Source organism: Nothoprocta perdicaria, unplaced genomic scaffold (genome assembly GCF_003342845.1).
Source record: "Nothoprocta perdicaria isolate Ctin4 unplaced genomic scaffold, notPer1 scaffold_69, whole genome shotgun sequence".
NCBI classification, from domain to species: domain Eukaryota; kingdom Metazoa; phylum Chordata; class Aves; order Tinamiformes; family Tinamidae; genus Nothoprocta; species Nothoprocta perdicaria.
The window spans coordinates 1,704,585-1,720,979 of NW_020455965.1; the positions used below are offsets into that span (position 1 = coordinate 1,704,585).

The 16,395-nt window shown below is 43.0% G+C and overlaps 1 protein-coding gene across 2 annotated transcripts in view; it reads left to right on the forward strand.

Moving 5' to 3' along the window:
• Positions 1–16,395, forward strand: part of CCDC85C (coiled-coil domain containing 85C) — a 107,639-nt gene that overhangs the window by 71,239 nt on the left and 20,005 nt on the right. For both annotated transcript variants that reach the window (XM_026050427.1, XM_026050428.1), the window contains exon 3: positions 9,337–9,441. In XM_026050427.1, the coding sequence (XP_025906212.1) occupies positions 9,337–9,441 (105 nt within the window). The remainder of the gene's footprint in view (positions 1–9,336; positions 9,442–16,395) is intronic.

A 16,395-nucleotide genomic window follows, 5' to 3' on the forward strand; every position in this document is an offset into this window, starting at 1 on the left:
CACGAACGTGTTTTTGGCAGGTACTCAGCAGACATTTGGTAGCATAGTGTTCTAAAAATGAGGAAAAAAAAGGACAGCTGGATTTAAGAGTGCCTTGTAATCTTTAGTGTTGTGATAAACAAAGATGTAAATGCAATTTAGCAAGGAGTTTGATCTTTCCTGGAAAAAAGGGGGCTAGAAGAGAAAAATAATTGCACACAATGGGCTTCCTGGCTGTGAGACAGTTGCAGGGCAATTTCTTCTATTATTTTAATAATAATCACTTTTGTGCCAAGTCAGCCATTAGGAGTTCCTGCTTGGCATTTGCCTCTCAGCTCTCAGAGTTGATATCAGGTCTTGGCTTTTGGGCCCTTGAATTGCAGCTCGATAGTTGTTGTGGGGCCATTACTTGTGCCAAGAGTGTTGCATGTGTACACCACAAGTGGAACAAAATTACAAACTTGTCTTATTTCCCCAAAGTCTACATATTGTTTGAGTGTGAGGAGAATAAATATAATTGCTTTAATTTAATGCCTCATGAGGGAAGTAGAGGATTTTTGAAATATAGAGTGACTTTGGCAAGAAGGGTTTCCAGTGTATTGCATCTCCAGTTAAATTCAAAATACCAAAGAGGACATGCCCTAAGATGCTACATTGTTGTTATACATCTTTTAAATGTTGAGCTACCCATCAACTTCAATTAAGCAAAAAGAAGATGCATATTTGAGGCCTCAGCAAAAGATTAACTTGAAGTCAGTGCGACTTTCTACAAAATTCCATGAATTCTGGAGTATAACCGATGCTGAACCACATTTTCATGGGACCTTCTCTATTGCACACTCCAAAATTCAGCTCAGGCTGCTAATAATTGCACTGCATTATTTAGCTGCATAAATGCAAGCAAATTTGACAGGTTCCCCTCAAATGCAGCTTTCTCAGCTGTTGTAGGGGAAGGCAGCACAGAAAAGCAATCTGCCTGTGAGTGTATTTTGTTTCTTCCCCTTTTGTTATGAATTACAAAGCCCAGGCTGACTGATATGACCAATTAGCTATCAAGTTACTAACTTGATTTGAGATATAAATAAACAATATGAATTTATTGGGTACAATGTTTAATTTTTTTCTCCAAATCGGAGGTGTACAGTTTTATAAGAACATTTCAGAGATATTGCAGACTTTTCATCCAAAATACTTTCAGATCATTTAAGGCAATAGAATTCATTCTGTTAACTTTGGACATCAGGATCTTGGACTGGTACCTGTGCAAATAAGTATTTTGTACACACTTGTCTTCCATTCACATATGGGGGTACTTCTGAAAAACAGAACCAGTGAAAGAAATGAACTTTTGTAACTTTTAGTGAAGGCTTATCATCTGTCTTGTGTGTTTCTGTGATTGTAACCTACGGCATCAAGGGATTTTACGAGCTGTCACCGGATACACATAAATTTTGTTATTACAGAAACTTGGAATATGATTCAAAAAGCTTTGAATCTGGAAGGCAAATAAAAGCACTGTTTATTGAATCTTATATATTTGAAATAATGATGTGATCTCTTGCAGCTTAACTTGAGTCCTTATAAAACTGCTGTGTGAAAGAGCGTGAGCAGGAGACACAGATAAATACACACAAGTATACACAAGATCTTTGCGCCCCATTTATTTCTGTTGTGGGAGAGCAGGAACATTGGGCTTAATGAGGCTCAGTTTAACCTCTGGCTGTGAAATGCAGGATTAGTCATATCCTGTGCTTAACCAACTTCGTAATAATTTCAATAGAAGGCACTTTTTTCTGTTTATGAGGACAGGTTAAAAAAGCTGTTAATTACAGTAACATCAAGCTATGAAGTGACAATATTTAATGTCTGTATAATATGTAGACAAGTTCGAAGTATTCAGATTCTCAGTGATCAACTTATCTAAAAAGGAGTGAGAAATGTATTCATAAAGAAAGCAAGCAATAGCTAGAGAGACTTAAAGTAGACTTTTGCAGTAACTTCAAATCCAGGACTACCTCAAGAAAAAATCAGTGTCTGTTATCTGATGACAGTCTTTGGAAGTGTGGAAAGTTGTTGATTTTTCCTGGCTTTTGGAAAACAAAGGCTTTAGACAAGACTATGTTTGCAACAAAATTTTAAGCTTTGTCTTGCTTATCATGAAGCCAAAATTGTACATCTAAATCCATGTAGGAAACTTTTAAAGAAGATTCAAAACAGTTCATAAAAATCAGTTTGGCGCCAACTGATTCTCCCTTCCTATTCAAGTCTCAGTTCACCAGTACATTTAGAGTGATCCTCTGGATCTCCAGGGCCTGAGTTTCCAGTCTGCAATGCACATTGTTCAGAAGAAGAGTGAAAAGGCCATCAACGTGCAGCTTGGTCCCAGTGTTGCTGAAAGCCCATGGGGACCTTCTCTAACTTACGACAAAGAGATTCAGACCTTTGTCTTCTTTATTCCTAGCTCTCCCCCTCTACAGGACATGGAGAGTGATCTGAGGAGAGCCTTGCTGCGTTGCTGTGGTTGAGTTCATGCTCATGGATGTGAGGGTCCCATTTGGCCCCCTTGGCTGGAATACTGTTGAAAGACGAAAACAGGGAGAGGTGACTCCAGGGCATGTTCCAATAAGTCTATTCATGTGCTTAATGCTACGTCCACATCTACTTGTCTCGTGGAATTGGGGCAGCATTCCTTAGCTTCTCTATTGGCATTGCTAATGAAGAGACTGATTTGAATGCTGATTAATGAGCCAAGGATGGGCTCCCATCAGTCTGACACTCCAGCTCATGGCACAGAAGCTACCAGATGCAGGCTATACTGAATGTGAGTGGGTACAGCTCTTTTTGGCTTTGTTAACTATGAGCTGAAATTCTGTTTGGGTTAGAGACTGTGATGTCTAGATCTCAGCTGCTCCATCCCGTATTATCTCCTGAGCAAAGATTGCCAGTTGCATGATTATAATTATACGCTGCAATTTGGTTTGAGCTGATTATCTCAGTGTCCCATGAGTTATAAGGCTGATCCTTCTCTGCTGGTCTAAAACATGAGGTAGAAAAAACATTCATTCCTGGATGTTAATAGCACTGAATTAGAGCTCTCTATCTCTGTTGCTGCAGAGAATGGAGGAATTTGAAACTTGCACTGCTGTTATTGCCTATACCCCACTGAGCCTCTAACAACAAAGAAAAAAAGGTAGGACTTGTGACATGCTGGTTGAAGAGCGGAGAAGGAACTAGGAGATCAGGTGTAGACCTTGGTTTGCCTTAGGCTTTTGCCAAAGCCTAGGGAGTGATCTCTGTCCATCTGCACATCAGCAGTTTCTTTGTGGTACATCAGGGATAAGAACCTATGTAAAGCAATTTGATATCTCCCCTTACAGCATGTTAGTATTATTGCATGGAATGGAAGATATTAAATAGTTTTGATACATCCCTTAACTTTTTTTTGTCATTTGTGGGGTTCCTTGAGAGTAAAATACTGATTTTTACTGCATTCTCATGCGTGTAATTTTCAGCATGGCTGATAAATCCTATTGAAGCTAATGGGACTCTTCACATATACTTAAAGCCAGATGTATACTTTGCTGAGCTGATTTTTGCTTGAAAATGTCTTGTAGTATTAACTACTGAGCCTTAATTCAATTATTAGTTAGCTTCACATGATGAAGCTAACTAATTTGCCAGTGCCTGCGACCCTAAGGTACTGCTCAGTGAGATAAAGCTGGAATCCTTGCACCAGGTCCTGTGGTAGGGAATGTTCACCTGGATGTAAGGTCACCTGAAAGGGCTCTTAGTATTGAGAAGCAGGTTCTGCAGCAAGGTGTAAAGAGAAGCCTGGGTCTGTTGCAGCTGTGCCTGTACTAGAGCTGAGGAAGGGAGACTCATTGTATTGTATTTGTGCAATGAATCCACGAGAGTCCCAATTTTAGCACAGATACAATTACCTGTTAGTGTTACAGGACCAGCTGAGGCCACTCAGTCCTTCGTTGGGGTTGTGTATTCTGTGCTGAGTCTCTTGGAAGTGTAGCACAAAATATCACGCCCTATCTTCTATTCATAGCCATGCATGAGAGGCAGCAATAGTATGTTCAATTCCCAAGTCTTTTACTGGCGTAGTGAGCATCCCATTCATGCTATTTAAGATACATTTCTGCTGTGATGCTCTGATTTACCTCAGCAAATGAACAGTCACTGTGCTGGTATTACTGGGGCAATCTTGGGCTAGAATATTCTTACAGGCTGGTATAGTCCGATAGTGCCACTGATTTTGGAGGCTGTCCTAAAATACCAATGGTTATGAATGAGAGTAAGGTGATTCAGTTTAGTCAGCTGTATCTTGGGTCAATATGAGCAAAATTAGGGCAGTAAGGTGTTAATGTTAATGCAGATAGCAACAGGTTCTGCAGTCGTTCATTAACACAGGACAAAGAAGTTCAAATGTTAATATTAACATTATCTTGTCCAATGCTGCATGCCAGACCAGCTTATTTTGATCATCTGTAGCAAAGATGAAATGTATCCAAGATGGTGAAATATCATTTATCCATTACATTTCCAATTGTATAATGTTCTTCTGTTCCTTCTAGCTGCATGCCTGCAACAGCTTGCCATGAAATTTCAGTAAGGTAGAGAGTGCAAATGCATCCACAAACAGCTTTTGGGTCTAGGGGCTGCCTTTTAATACTGGTGCTGGTTGTTTGGGGCTCTGATTGCTTGTTCTTTCACATGCTAATGATGGCTATTTACATTTTTTAATCATCCGAATATATTAAATATGCCTCTAATTACATTTGATTTCCATTCTGTACTTGTGTAGAAGACATTTGTTAGTAAAATCTGAGTTTTCAAATCAAAACTAATTGCCTGCAAAAGAAGTTGGTACTTTTAGCTAAATCTCTGCAGGACCAGCATGTTCAGTAAATGTTTTCAGGTTAAACCGTTTAATTACTCAGTTGCAAACAATGGCTTGTTGAGTGTCAAAATTGAGGCAGTTTCAATTACTAGGACAATTAGAGTGGAAAAAAAAATATTCCCAGTAGGTTTAAATATTTTTACTGCAGTGACAGTGAACTACTTAAAGTAAGGGACAGTACAGCAGTCCATAAAGGTGAAGAAAGCCTGATCTAGTGTATATGAAAATCAAAACCTCTTCTTTGTTCTCCCTACAAAAACATATAACCTAAAGCCCAGGTCTCAACAGAGTTTTTGATCTGATATCTGAGATTTAGGGTGTGAAACTAGAATATTCAGTGAGAATGATTTTTTTCATACAGAGAGTATGAGATCATAAAAGTTTCCTTTGGGCTTATATTGTCGGTGTGGGATGCCAATGCTCTGTTGTTGGGACCAGTTTCAATACTTCTGGTCTTTAAATCACCGCTAAAGGAAATCCTGTGTTTTGTAGACAAGACAGCAGATGCTGAAATGGCAACGGCCTGTTTCTCTAAGGGCTGAGCGTTCGTGTGGCTCATTTGTGCAAAGAAAATCTTTTCAATGGGTGTGAATAAAACCTCCAAAATTGAAGTCTTTTGCAAAGTCTCATCTAGTCTCAGACTAGGTCACCTCTGGAGGTCCCTTCCAGCCTTAAGCATTCTACCATTCTATGATTCTGTGATTCCAAGGTGGCAGGAGGAGCAGCTCGGGTGCTCCCGTGTAGTGCTCCGGTGTCACCTGGACTGTCCCGTGGGGCTTTGGCGGGATGTGGCTCTGTGGGGTTCCCAGATCCCTCTGGTTCCCCCCCTGCAGTGACTGGATACCCCTGAGGTGCCTGGACACCTCAGTGGCTGCGTGGGGACACGGCAGTTAAGGGGGAAAAGCAAAGCTGCTACTCGCAGCAAAGGCTCTGATATTTCCATAGGGCACAGAGTCAAACTGATCATTTGTGATTAATTATTTTTAATCTCTGTACAGAGTTTAGCTGTTGCAGCTTATGTCAGAGGAGAAAATCGTGTTTTCAGTTAAAGGCTACTTATATAACCCTGTTTTGAATGCTAATTCATTAGTTTCTGGAAGCTGCAGTATCACTTTTTAATTTTCCCCCGTTACTTCAGAACACAATGCTAATTGAAGTTGTTCTAGAGTTTTGCTAATCTCTTTCATAAATGCTGGCAAATATCTGTCAAGTACATTTCTGTCTTTCTGTGTTTAGCTTCTGTTAAGAATGCTGCATTTTGTTTCATCAAAGTGTTTAAGAATTAAATCCCTGTCGTCTTTTTTCTTCCTTCCCGCAGAAGTAGCACCAAGCTGTAATAGAAAAGATAATTTATCTAAGTTGTCTGTAAGTTTTCAGCACTTTATCTTCACAGTTGCTTCAGCATGGCCATAGCACTGATTGGGCTTTACTAGAGAGAAACAGAAAGGAAAATAAATGTTTCTTTGTAGTACCTTGACCTTAAAATACCATAAACACCATCCATCTTCCTGTGTTATTTGTGTTATTTCCAAATTGAATCACTCAGCACATCAGGTCAAAAAGTCAGAGGCCACCATTCCTTTTGCCTGCCAGCGGAGTAGAAAGCTTTGATAGAAACAAGTGTCTGCTGTTTTATGCTTGGCTTTTCTTTTTTTTTTTTTTTTTTTTTTTTGTATTTATATTTATTCAATTTTAGAACTTGTTAGGTACCAAAATCTTAATTTGTATATAAAGTATTTAAAAAATATATAATTTTTGTGGAAAATATTTCTCAGTGTCCACTCATGTTCATAGTTAAATTTCTATTTACATAGTTAAATTCCATGTCTAGAAAACAGAAAATCAGGTTTACAGACTGTTTTTCTTGGTGTCTGATTTGTTGGTTCCATTCTTTTCTCCCTAATACAAGTAGGCAAAACTTGCTCCCTTCCCTTCCCTTCCCTTCCCTTCCCTTCCCTTCCCTTCCCTTCCCTTCCCTTCCCATCTCTGCACTTCACCTTAGAAAACATTCCCAATAAATGTTCAGTTAAAGCTCTCCTATGGAGAGGTTTAATTCAAGAGGAAATTATTTTGCTGATAAATTCCTGGAAACTCCAGAAATTTGAAGTAATTTTACCTGAAGGGTAATATATTAAAGATATGTTGCCCATTAATTGAGATAATCTTCCACAATGATAATGAACAGAGATGATCAGTGATTGTACTTTTAAATGGTGTTCTGACTAAAAAGCAATTTGAGATCCACTTACATCTCAGTAATGAGAACTGGGTAAGGTAGTAAGAGATTTCATTTTGTGAGTGAATTGACAATGTAAATACCATGACTTTTAATTTAGATTTAAGTGGAATAATGGCTACTCATTCTGATGCATCATTAGTCATATTGCTTATTAATGAGGGATTCACTTTCTTTTCCTGCTTAGCACTGATATCAAATCCCAATGAATGTGTAAATATTAGGGAGATCTGATGAAGACATGTCACTGTAGCATTGCTGCTAAAAACCATTTCTCCTGAGCGGCCAAACTAATGGTGTGGGTAGGGTAGTGCTGGGACCTCTCCCAAGGGTTGCTGTCTCCCAGCACACGGACAGGAGGTGAGGAATGCAGCTGCCACACAGCAAGGCAGTGGAAGGTTAAGCAGCCAGGGCAAAACCCTTTCCGTGTAACCACCAAAAACCCTTCTGTCAGATGGCTGGGACTCAGTGAACTAGAGGGGTGAGTAATCATTTTTCTTTGCAAACTTCTAACTCTCCTCTGCAAGTCTTTACCTCCAAGGTCGGTGGAAGGAAGGAAGGTAGGTGAAGGAAACAGATTTGCACAACACACTATAACTACAGAAAAAGGTAGCTCTTGCTTCAGATCTTTTTGTCTCTGACTGTCCAGTGTGAGATGAAAAAGCAATGTAGGCCATAGTCTTCTCTGATGCCACCTTGTAAATTCAAGGGAAACTTTGATATCCAATATGCTAAAATCATTCCGTGTCACTTGACTCTATGTGGAATCGAACAGTTCCCAGTAGATGAGGTGATACAAGGCTAGCATTCATTTCTCATGATGACTTTCTTGGCCATATTTTTCACAGCCTGTAAAAGGAAAGCTGATAGGGTGAGTGTGCTGTGTTTGTGAAATCACTGGATCACACTAGATATTTTTTCCAAAGACTGCAACATTTTGGAATAAATCAAGAGCTGAAGATATTCTAAACAGACCACATAACCGTAACAAAATGTTCTCAGTGCTCATAGAAAATGATATATCTGCTCTGAGAGCACCAAATTCTCTGTAAAATGGGAGCAAGAGCTGGAAATGAAGTTCCCACACTTCCACAGATCTGTGCAACAGCCACAGTCTCTAAAGGCTTTGGTTTCAGTCAGAGTTTTGAGGTTGCCAAAAGTTTTTTACATAGAGTTGAGCTGATTTATGAGACATTCTGTTAAATTTTATTGCACTGGTGGTTTTTCTTTGGTTCTTTTGAAGTGGAAAACATTTCTGCAGCAAATGCAAGGCAAAAGTCTTAATGGAGCATAACAAATCAAAAAGGTCATGATTTTATGTAGTTTTAAAGTTGAGTACAGAGCAGTGCTTGATACTCTCAGAATATGTAAAGTTAATGAGCATGTTTATTGGTAATAAAAAGACATAATTCTTTTCCTAGATGCTTGATTTCGGATGCTTATATATCGACTTTTTATGGATGTACTATTATAAATGAAAAACTCTTCTGGTTCTAAGACTGCCTCAGGATCACAGAGTGAGAGAACAAATAATGCGAGGCAGAAACTTTGTCCTGAGCAGATTATTCAGACCAAAGCGGTTGTGTTCCTTTGTGTACAGACAATTGATTACTTTTATCAGTGTGGTTTGTAGAGTTGTATAGATTACAGTTATCTACATGACTTTGTTTAGAGCATACGAGTGGATGAAAATTTATAAACCAATAAGAAACTGTTACTTTCATACACATTTTGTAAGCTCAAGTGAATGACAGAAGCAGTGTTTACAAATTCTTCCTGATTTCTGCATGCCTGTGATTAGAAAAGCTAGTACTGATTTTAAAATAAGATCTAGAAAATGCCTCCTAGTCTTTTTTCCTGATTTTATTTTTACATGGAATCCTAAAAATGTTATCATTTGCAACTAAACAAATGTTTTTAATTGACTTGTATGAACTTAAGTAAAACATGTATTTTCAGTGTATGATTTAATGGAGTATATCTTGACAATTACATCTCCAACTGCTTGCAAGTGTTTTTATAGGTATTAAGGAGGAAAAGCTCTGTAATACTATGACCACTTTAACTGCTGTTGCAGGGTGACGTTGTTATGGGAAGGGATTGTAGTACAGAGGTGGTCGTGGGATGAGCTAATACAGTGTTTTAAGCAGAATGGGCATAACTTTCCTCCCTGTTAATATGGTTAATTGTATTTTCTGTCTTTGTCTTGCAGCAGTCCAGCAGTGGGGAGCTGAGGACTCTCAGAAAGGGGTTATCCCCCTACCACTCCGAGTCACAGCTGTCGTCACTGCCGCAGTACCAGGATGCCATGCAAAACGTAAGAACCAGTGTGCGGTGCAGAGAAGAGCCATGGGCTTCCCAGGCAGCGGGCCTGCCGGGAGGGCCTGCATGCAGAGATTAACGGGGCAGCTCTTTCCAGCTCCAGATTGAAAGTGGGAGTCTGCTTCATAGAATAAACCCAACCAAAAATGCATAGCTGTTCAGAGAAGGGGGAAAAATACTGATCTTTACATGTTAAATCTTTTTAATGGGTAAAGGTTTGTGCTCAGGTTTCTTAGACAACTGATGGTCCCTGTTTTGCAGCTTTTAAAGCAAAATTTAGTCCTTTTAAACCTGCTGCTCCTTCTTTATGAACATGCTTTATGTCTCCTGTCAAAAAGCTAGCCATGGATGAGGTGAAGGATGTTTTGTCTAACAGTGTGTGGTCTGGATTTCTGCAGTGATTAAGTTCTTCGGACTTTCATTTCATTTTTTCTCTATCATGGTTGAGGCTTTGTTTCCTATGATCTGCCTGCTTTGCTGCTTCTCAGTTGAGAAAAGGATTTTGACTGAAGTCAGGGAAAACTCTTGTGCAAAGTAAATACAGTGCTGCTGTCCGCAGGGCTGCTCCTCAGCCTGGCAATACGTGGTCATACATGGTAGAGGAGAATGAGCAGTGCCAGGTGCTCATCTGCCAGGTATTCACCTAAGACATGACATTTGCTTGGTGGCATCGTGTTCCAGACTGCAGGAGGAGTGTGTAGGCACTCAACGGTGTCCTGCCCCGAGCTGGCTGCAGCTGTGTCAACGTGAGCAAAGGGCTGATGAGGGCTCAGTTTTGGGTGAATGCTGCCCTTTGGGATCTTCTGCTCTGTGCTTGAAGCCCACAGTTTGCAGCTCTGCAAGTGCTATGGACCAAAACTGTGTTGGCTGACTCCTTGGTAAAAGCTTTAGGTTTAGCATTTCTCCTAGATCTATATAAGAGGGGGAAAAGTAATAATTTAAGAAATAATAGGAAAATAAAATTCCAGACAAAAGGAAAATCCAGATGCTTTCTGTCCCTGCTGAGTAGCAGAATGAATAGAAAGCCTCCAAAAAAAAAAAAAAAAAAAAAGAGAGAGAGATGCATTTGGCTGAATATCACCTTTTCTAGTTTTGTTTCCCTGTAGCAGTCAGGAGACTACAGATAAATATAAGGAGGACACGGGTATTAGCCTCATCCTTAGCTAGGTATGTCTGACTCCACAGGTGGCTTAAGATTGGAGGATTTTCCTTCCCTTCTTGTGCACTCAGACTTTTGATCCTTGGCAGTTTCAGGTGGGGGAATGCCTTGGTTGTATCCTGCCTTTTTTGGGGGAGATTGTTTGAGGTAGTATGAGCAATTCTGGATCCAGTCTATACTGTCAGAATATCTGCTTGTGGACACTTTTACGTAGCTGACTTTCTTTGCAGCCTCTTTTTGACAGGAGACATAGGTCTGTGAGAAATCATTCTTTGTGTGTGTACAGGCTTCATTCTCATGAGCGATGGCCCACAGTTGTAGTCTGCTCCAAACTGTCACATCTGCTCAGGGTTTCATCTTTGTCACTTTCTTTGCGACCATTTGGGAATAATTTAGGAGTCTGATTGCTCCAGTACATCCCTCACTGTCATTAAGTTTGTACATAAGCATCACTCCATGACTCCGACATACCTCAGTTAATTAAATAGTTTGGTGTTTCGAATAAATCCTGGGCACCAATATACTCAAGCCACAGAATCAGTGGCGCATCATGCTGGAAGTGAACTATAGATTTAGTCTGGGGTGTGTAGTCGTTACCAAATATCCATGAGAGGAGGTCCAAGGGAGCAGGAGCACATGGCCCTGTGAGCAGAGCTGGGCCCCGGGGCGAGCAGGATGAAACCTTCCTGGCTTCACTATTCACACAGCCAGCAGCCTGCAGACGGGCTCCATCGTGCTGTCCCGCAGACAACATCTCAGGCATCCTTCAGCAGTCAGGGTGCTGAACGTGAGCTGCCTGTGAGCGCTGAGCAGTGCGCTTCTGATGGCCTCACGCTGACCGGAATGGTGGTCCTCTGCACAGTATCTGCTCCCTTCGTGGTTGCTTCACGTGGAAGGCAGCACCACTTGAGAGGTAAGAGTCATGCAGTTAATTTGCATGACTAATACATGCAAATTTACCACAGGAAAATGAGAAGAAACTGTTGGTGAGAAGGGAGTCTCAGGTTAAGTCACTGGAGGCTGGTATACCTTTGAGCCTGAAAAGCACTGAGAAGTGGTGCTTTGTCTATCCTGAAAACTCTTTCAGCTCCCAGAGCTTTCCTGAAGTTTAATAACACTGAGTGGAAATTGCTGACCTTGAGGGGTTTTTTTTGACATTATCCGAGGAGTCTAGATAGGCTGTTCTTACAGTCTCACCTCTGGTAGTGAGATGGAAATTGTTTTTCAGTAATACCTAGAATTTTAAAATAATGCCAGCTTCAGGTCATTGCCATTTGCAGGAGGAGGAGGTGCCTTGCCAGCACTGCTCATCAGGGCTGGAGTCTGTGGCTGTCACTGTGGAGCATCTTCCATGACCATGTGCAGCTTCTTTCGGTGCACCATATCTCTGCTTTTCTCTCCAAGGAGCTGGGTGGGAGATTGCCCTTTCTGTAGCATGGTTTTAGCAATTGTAGCAATTGTTTTGCACAAAGCTAAATAGCACTAAGTTTTCCAGAATTCTCCAGTGAAACATGCTAAAAGGCAGAATTTGATTTTTGGAACTCCATATAGCACTGCTGAAGAGTTCACTTGGTTTCTCTCATGTACTCTAGCTTTAGGCTAATGATGAATTAATGCTGGGAGGTGGAATTGTCCATACTTGGTATGAGCTTTCAAGTCTCTGTCTCTCTCCTTAAAGCTAGCATACACAGTGCTTAATCTTTGTGCATATCTAATAATCTTTGTAATACTGTTTCTGACATGGTAAGAATGTATGGGAGGAAAGGAAGTTCCCCGTCCACTGTGTAACACTGTCTTTGTTACTAGCAATAAAGTTTCAGCAATTTCTTTTCCTAGGAGTAAACTCTCTCTTGCTGATTTCTTGGATATTTCAGGTCTTCGTAGCAAAGCTGGGGGAAAATACTGCAGCTGGGAACAGCCCAGAACTTGCCTTTCTGTCTCTTCTCCTTTTGGTGTGTTCTTGCCCGTGACTTTGGTGCTCTGGGTTCTACACACAACCCCTGCAGCACTTCACGTTCCTGCCCACTGCCCTGCAGCGGAGCCTCAGGCGCATCCCGAGTGTCCAGAACTGGAAGGCATCCTTAAGGTTGCTCACATTCCTAGAGCTGGAGCTAGCTCACTTTGACAAGCTCATAAACTGTAACTGTTTAGGGAGCCATTTATCTGCATTGACGTAAAATATCCTTAATGGTGAACAAGCTTGTTTTTAGCAGTTGGAGCTAGCCTGGCTGACTTAGGCTTAAAATGGTTCAGGGAGTGTTCAAATTATATTTAATAATAATTCTGCCTCTGCTAGAAGTAACTGTAGAGATTTGCAGTAGCAATATTGCGATTCGTTGGATGGAAATGGATTAAAATGCCAGAAGGAACAGTAGAACAAGGAATGGCCTGCACTGATAACAAAAGATACAACTGACAGCAAAAAAATGGGTAAACAACAAGGGATGCGCTGTTTGCACTGGGACCAGAAGGTCTGTTCTCTGATAAGGCCGTAGCACAGATGGCTTGTCACTAGAAGACTCATGCCCTGATAACAGGATAACAGCAGTAAGGTTACCCATGGATGTGCCACTACACTTCCTGTTATTCTGTCAGGAAGGCTTAGATAAGGTAGCCAAAAAGAGGGAACAGAGACAATGGGCAGCAGCCTTCCCAGCATTACTACAGGGTTAGTAAGCAAGATGCTGAGGTGAGAGATCACCCATGCTAACTGCTGCGTATAAAGGGTATAAAGAATCTAACCATAAAAAATTCAGTGATGCTAAAGAGGAAGAAAACAAGCGATGATGTTAGGACTCACTAGCTCGTGTCCGTACACTCTGTGTTGCACTCTGTGTTGCAGACAGCAACTCTGGCCAGATCAGGTGGACAAGCACCTTTAGGTTGTAAGAGTCTTGACATCTATTCAAGACTGAGTGAGAGTTACTGTAATCACTTGTGCTTCAGAAAATCACCTTCCTCTTCTTTGTATATTGAGTTTCATTATAGTAATTTTCTATGTGACCACTTGCTGAGAGTAGCAGCTCCCCATGAGGAGGGGACATACTGTATGTCATGGTTGGAGGAACGGAGGTGTGATCATCTGAGATTTACAGACTGGACTCCTCCCAAGGGAAGCATATGTAGATGTCTTCTGGAAGGACAGAGGGAAACTCCCTCCTTTGATAAGATAGTGATGACAGTGCCATTGCCCACCGTTTATGCATGTCCTAGGGACTAGGACATAATTTTTTCCTAAGAAAAGTGAGGTTTCCCTCTTGGGCTGTTCAATCCTACAGCTCTCAGGAGTTTGTCTTAGGTTAAGATGCCAGGCTGGAAAGACACAGGACCTTTTTCCCCACTAAATCTGTAGCCCATTTAAAAAAAAAAAAAAAAAAAAAAAAAAAAAAAAAAAAAAAAAAAAAAAAAAAAAAAAGTGAGATCTATGAGAAATGGCAAATAAACAGGAAAATTGTGCTTATGTAGCTGAGGGGTTAGGGCACTCTGCTGAGGAGTGCTCAGTCCCTGCCTTCCCAGCGCTCTCTCTCATTGCATCTGCATTTTCATCCAGTAACATGGCATGCAAAATGCACAAAATGGTTAAGGCTGGAAGGGACCTCTAGAGATCATCTAGTCCAACCCCCTGCTCCAGCAGGGACACCCAGAGCACGGGGCACAGGGTGGCATCCAGGTGGGTTTGGAAGATCTCCAGAGAAGGAGACTCCACAGCCTCCCTGGGCAGCCTGTGCCAGGGCTCCGGCACCCGCACAGTGAAGAAGTTCTTCCTCAGCTGGAGATGGAACTTCCTGTGTTGCAGCTTGCACCCATTGCCCCTTGTCCTGTCACTGGCCACCACTGGGAAGAGCTCGGCCCCTTCTTCCCTACATTCTCCCTTCATGAACTTATCCATGTTAATCAGATCCCCTCTCAGCCTTCTCTTCTCCAAGCTGAACAGGCCCAACTCAGTCTCTCCTCGTACAAGGAGAGGACAGGTGTCCATGAGGGCACACTGCTGAGTCATGGATAGCTTGGTGTCAACCAGGACTCCCAGGTCCCTCTCTGTGGAGCTGCTCTCCAGCAGGGCACCCCCTATTCTGTACTGGTGCCTGGGGTTATTGCTCCCAGACTGTGCCTGGGCCTAAGCATCCCATGGCTGGTGGCTGTGAGGCTGGAGCATCCCACAGCTGCCTGCCTTGTGCTCCTGTGGCTTACTTGGCTCTTTCCCAGGGTTTCACCACACACTCATAACCAGCCACGTTTCATAGCTCTGCCTCCTAAGGATACGTGTGAAAAGTGTGTTTCATTTTGCCATATGGTACATTCGCTGTTACAAAAACAAACCCAAATGTTTGTGGTTTGTAGGTGTAAAGAGAAGCCGTTAGATAGGGTGGGAAGAGATGCTAGGAGACACCCTAGCTGACGTGCTGGCTGTGTCCTGAGCCTGCAGTGGCAGTGGTGACGATGGCAGCATGATGGCACTTAATGGCTACAACTTGAGCTCCAGTGAGTCCCGTCTTCCCCTTATAACTGGGAAGGTGGCGGCCTCAAAACTCTTTGATGTGAGGGTTAATGCAGAAGAAAAGTGAGGACATGACTCACTATCTTTACCTCAGCAACCTGTAGGGGAAATATCAAGTGTAGCCTCTGTGTTAGCCTGGCGTGAGCAGAGTTCAGAGCGAAAGGTGGCCGTGGCCACAGAGTGTCCTTGGGCAGGGGGGACTTGGGGCTACGTGGCTGCTCGCTGTGAGTGGAGGGTAAATCTGTGTCTCCCTGGACTTTGTGAGGCCGTCCTGACTAGCCAGATCGGGTTGAACGAGGCAAGAATTTCTGTTCCCGTGACAGCAGGGATGGTGTCCAGAAGGGCCACGCGGAAGAGCCAAAGGCAGCTGTGGGGCCTCACAGCTCCGCAGTGCGGGGCAGCGGGCAGCTCGAGCACCAGCAGCTTGCTGCACCCTCGGCCCCGCTCTCCTCCCCGCAGGGCACCCAGGAGCTCCCCATGTCCCAGGCGGGGCTGGCAACGCGAGGGCCCTCGGGAGCAGCGGGCGAGGAGCGCGGCCCGCGGCAGCCCCTCCAGCCCCTTCCCGCCGGCGGCGCCGGCAGCTCCGGGGCGTCCTTGGGAGACAAAGGGGGAAAGAGGAGGCAGCCGCTTCGCCGCGGCGGCAAGAGGGGCTGCAGCAGGGGAAAACGAAATGAAAGGTTTGTCAGGAGGGCGGCAGGATTTGCGGCCTGGGGAACGCTATTGTAAAGCTTTGGAGAGGGCATGACGAGCAGCTGAGCTAGCTAATGCATTTTAAAAGGCAGCTGCCCTTCACCAGTGGTTGCTCTGGTGTCTCTGAGCAGCGGGGGGCTCTTTTCCCTCGCGCCAGCACAAAGTTAGGCATTGACCAAGTTTGGGGCATGTCATGAGCCAAAGGCGGCCCTGGCAGCCTGCACGCTGAGCACATCACTATAGATGCCCACAGGATGTGATGGGAAGCGTCACACACAGGGACCCTCCATTTGCTGAAGACGCTTATGTTCATTCAGTGCAGGGTTAGTGTGGAGTCAGTGTTTGTTTGGCCTGGTTCAGATGGTTGATTCTCCCTGCTTTGCACCCAGCAAAGTGGCATCTGAGGCTGCTCTGCTGTCACAGTTGGAGCAGAGCAGCTGAAGAGAAATCCAGAGGGATGGGGTGGGTGTGCATGTGCTGGGGAGCACGGCAGGCATCTATCTGATATATCTCCTCTGCCACCTCCACATTTTCCACCAGACCAGCCCTGATTCAGGAGATATCCTTCAGATGAGGAATGTTTGAAAAATGACCGCTGTTTC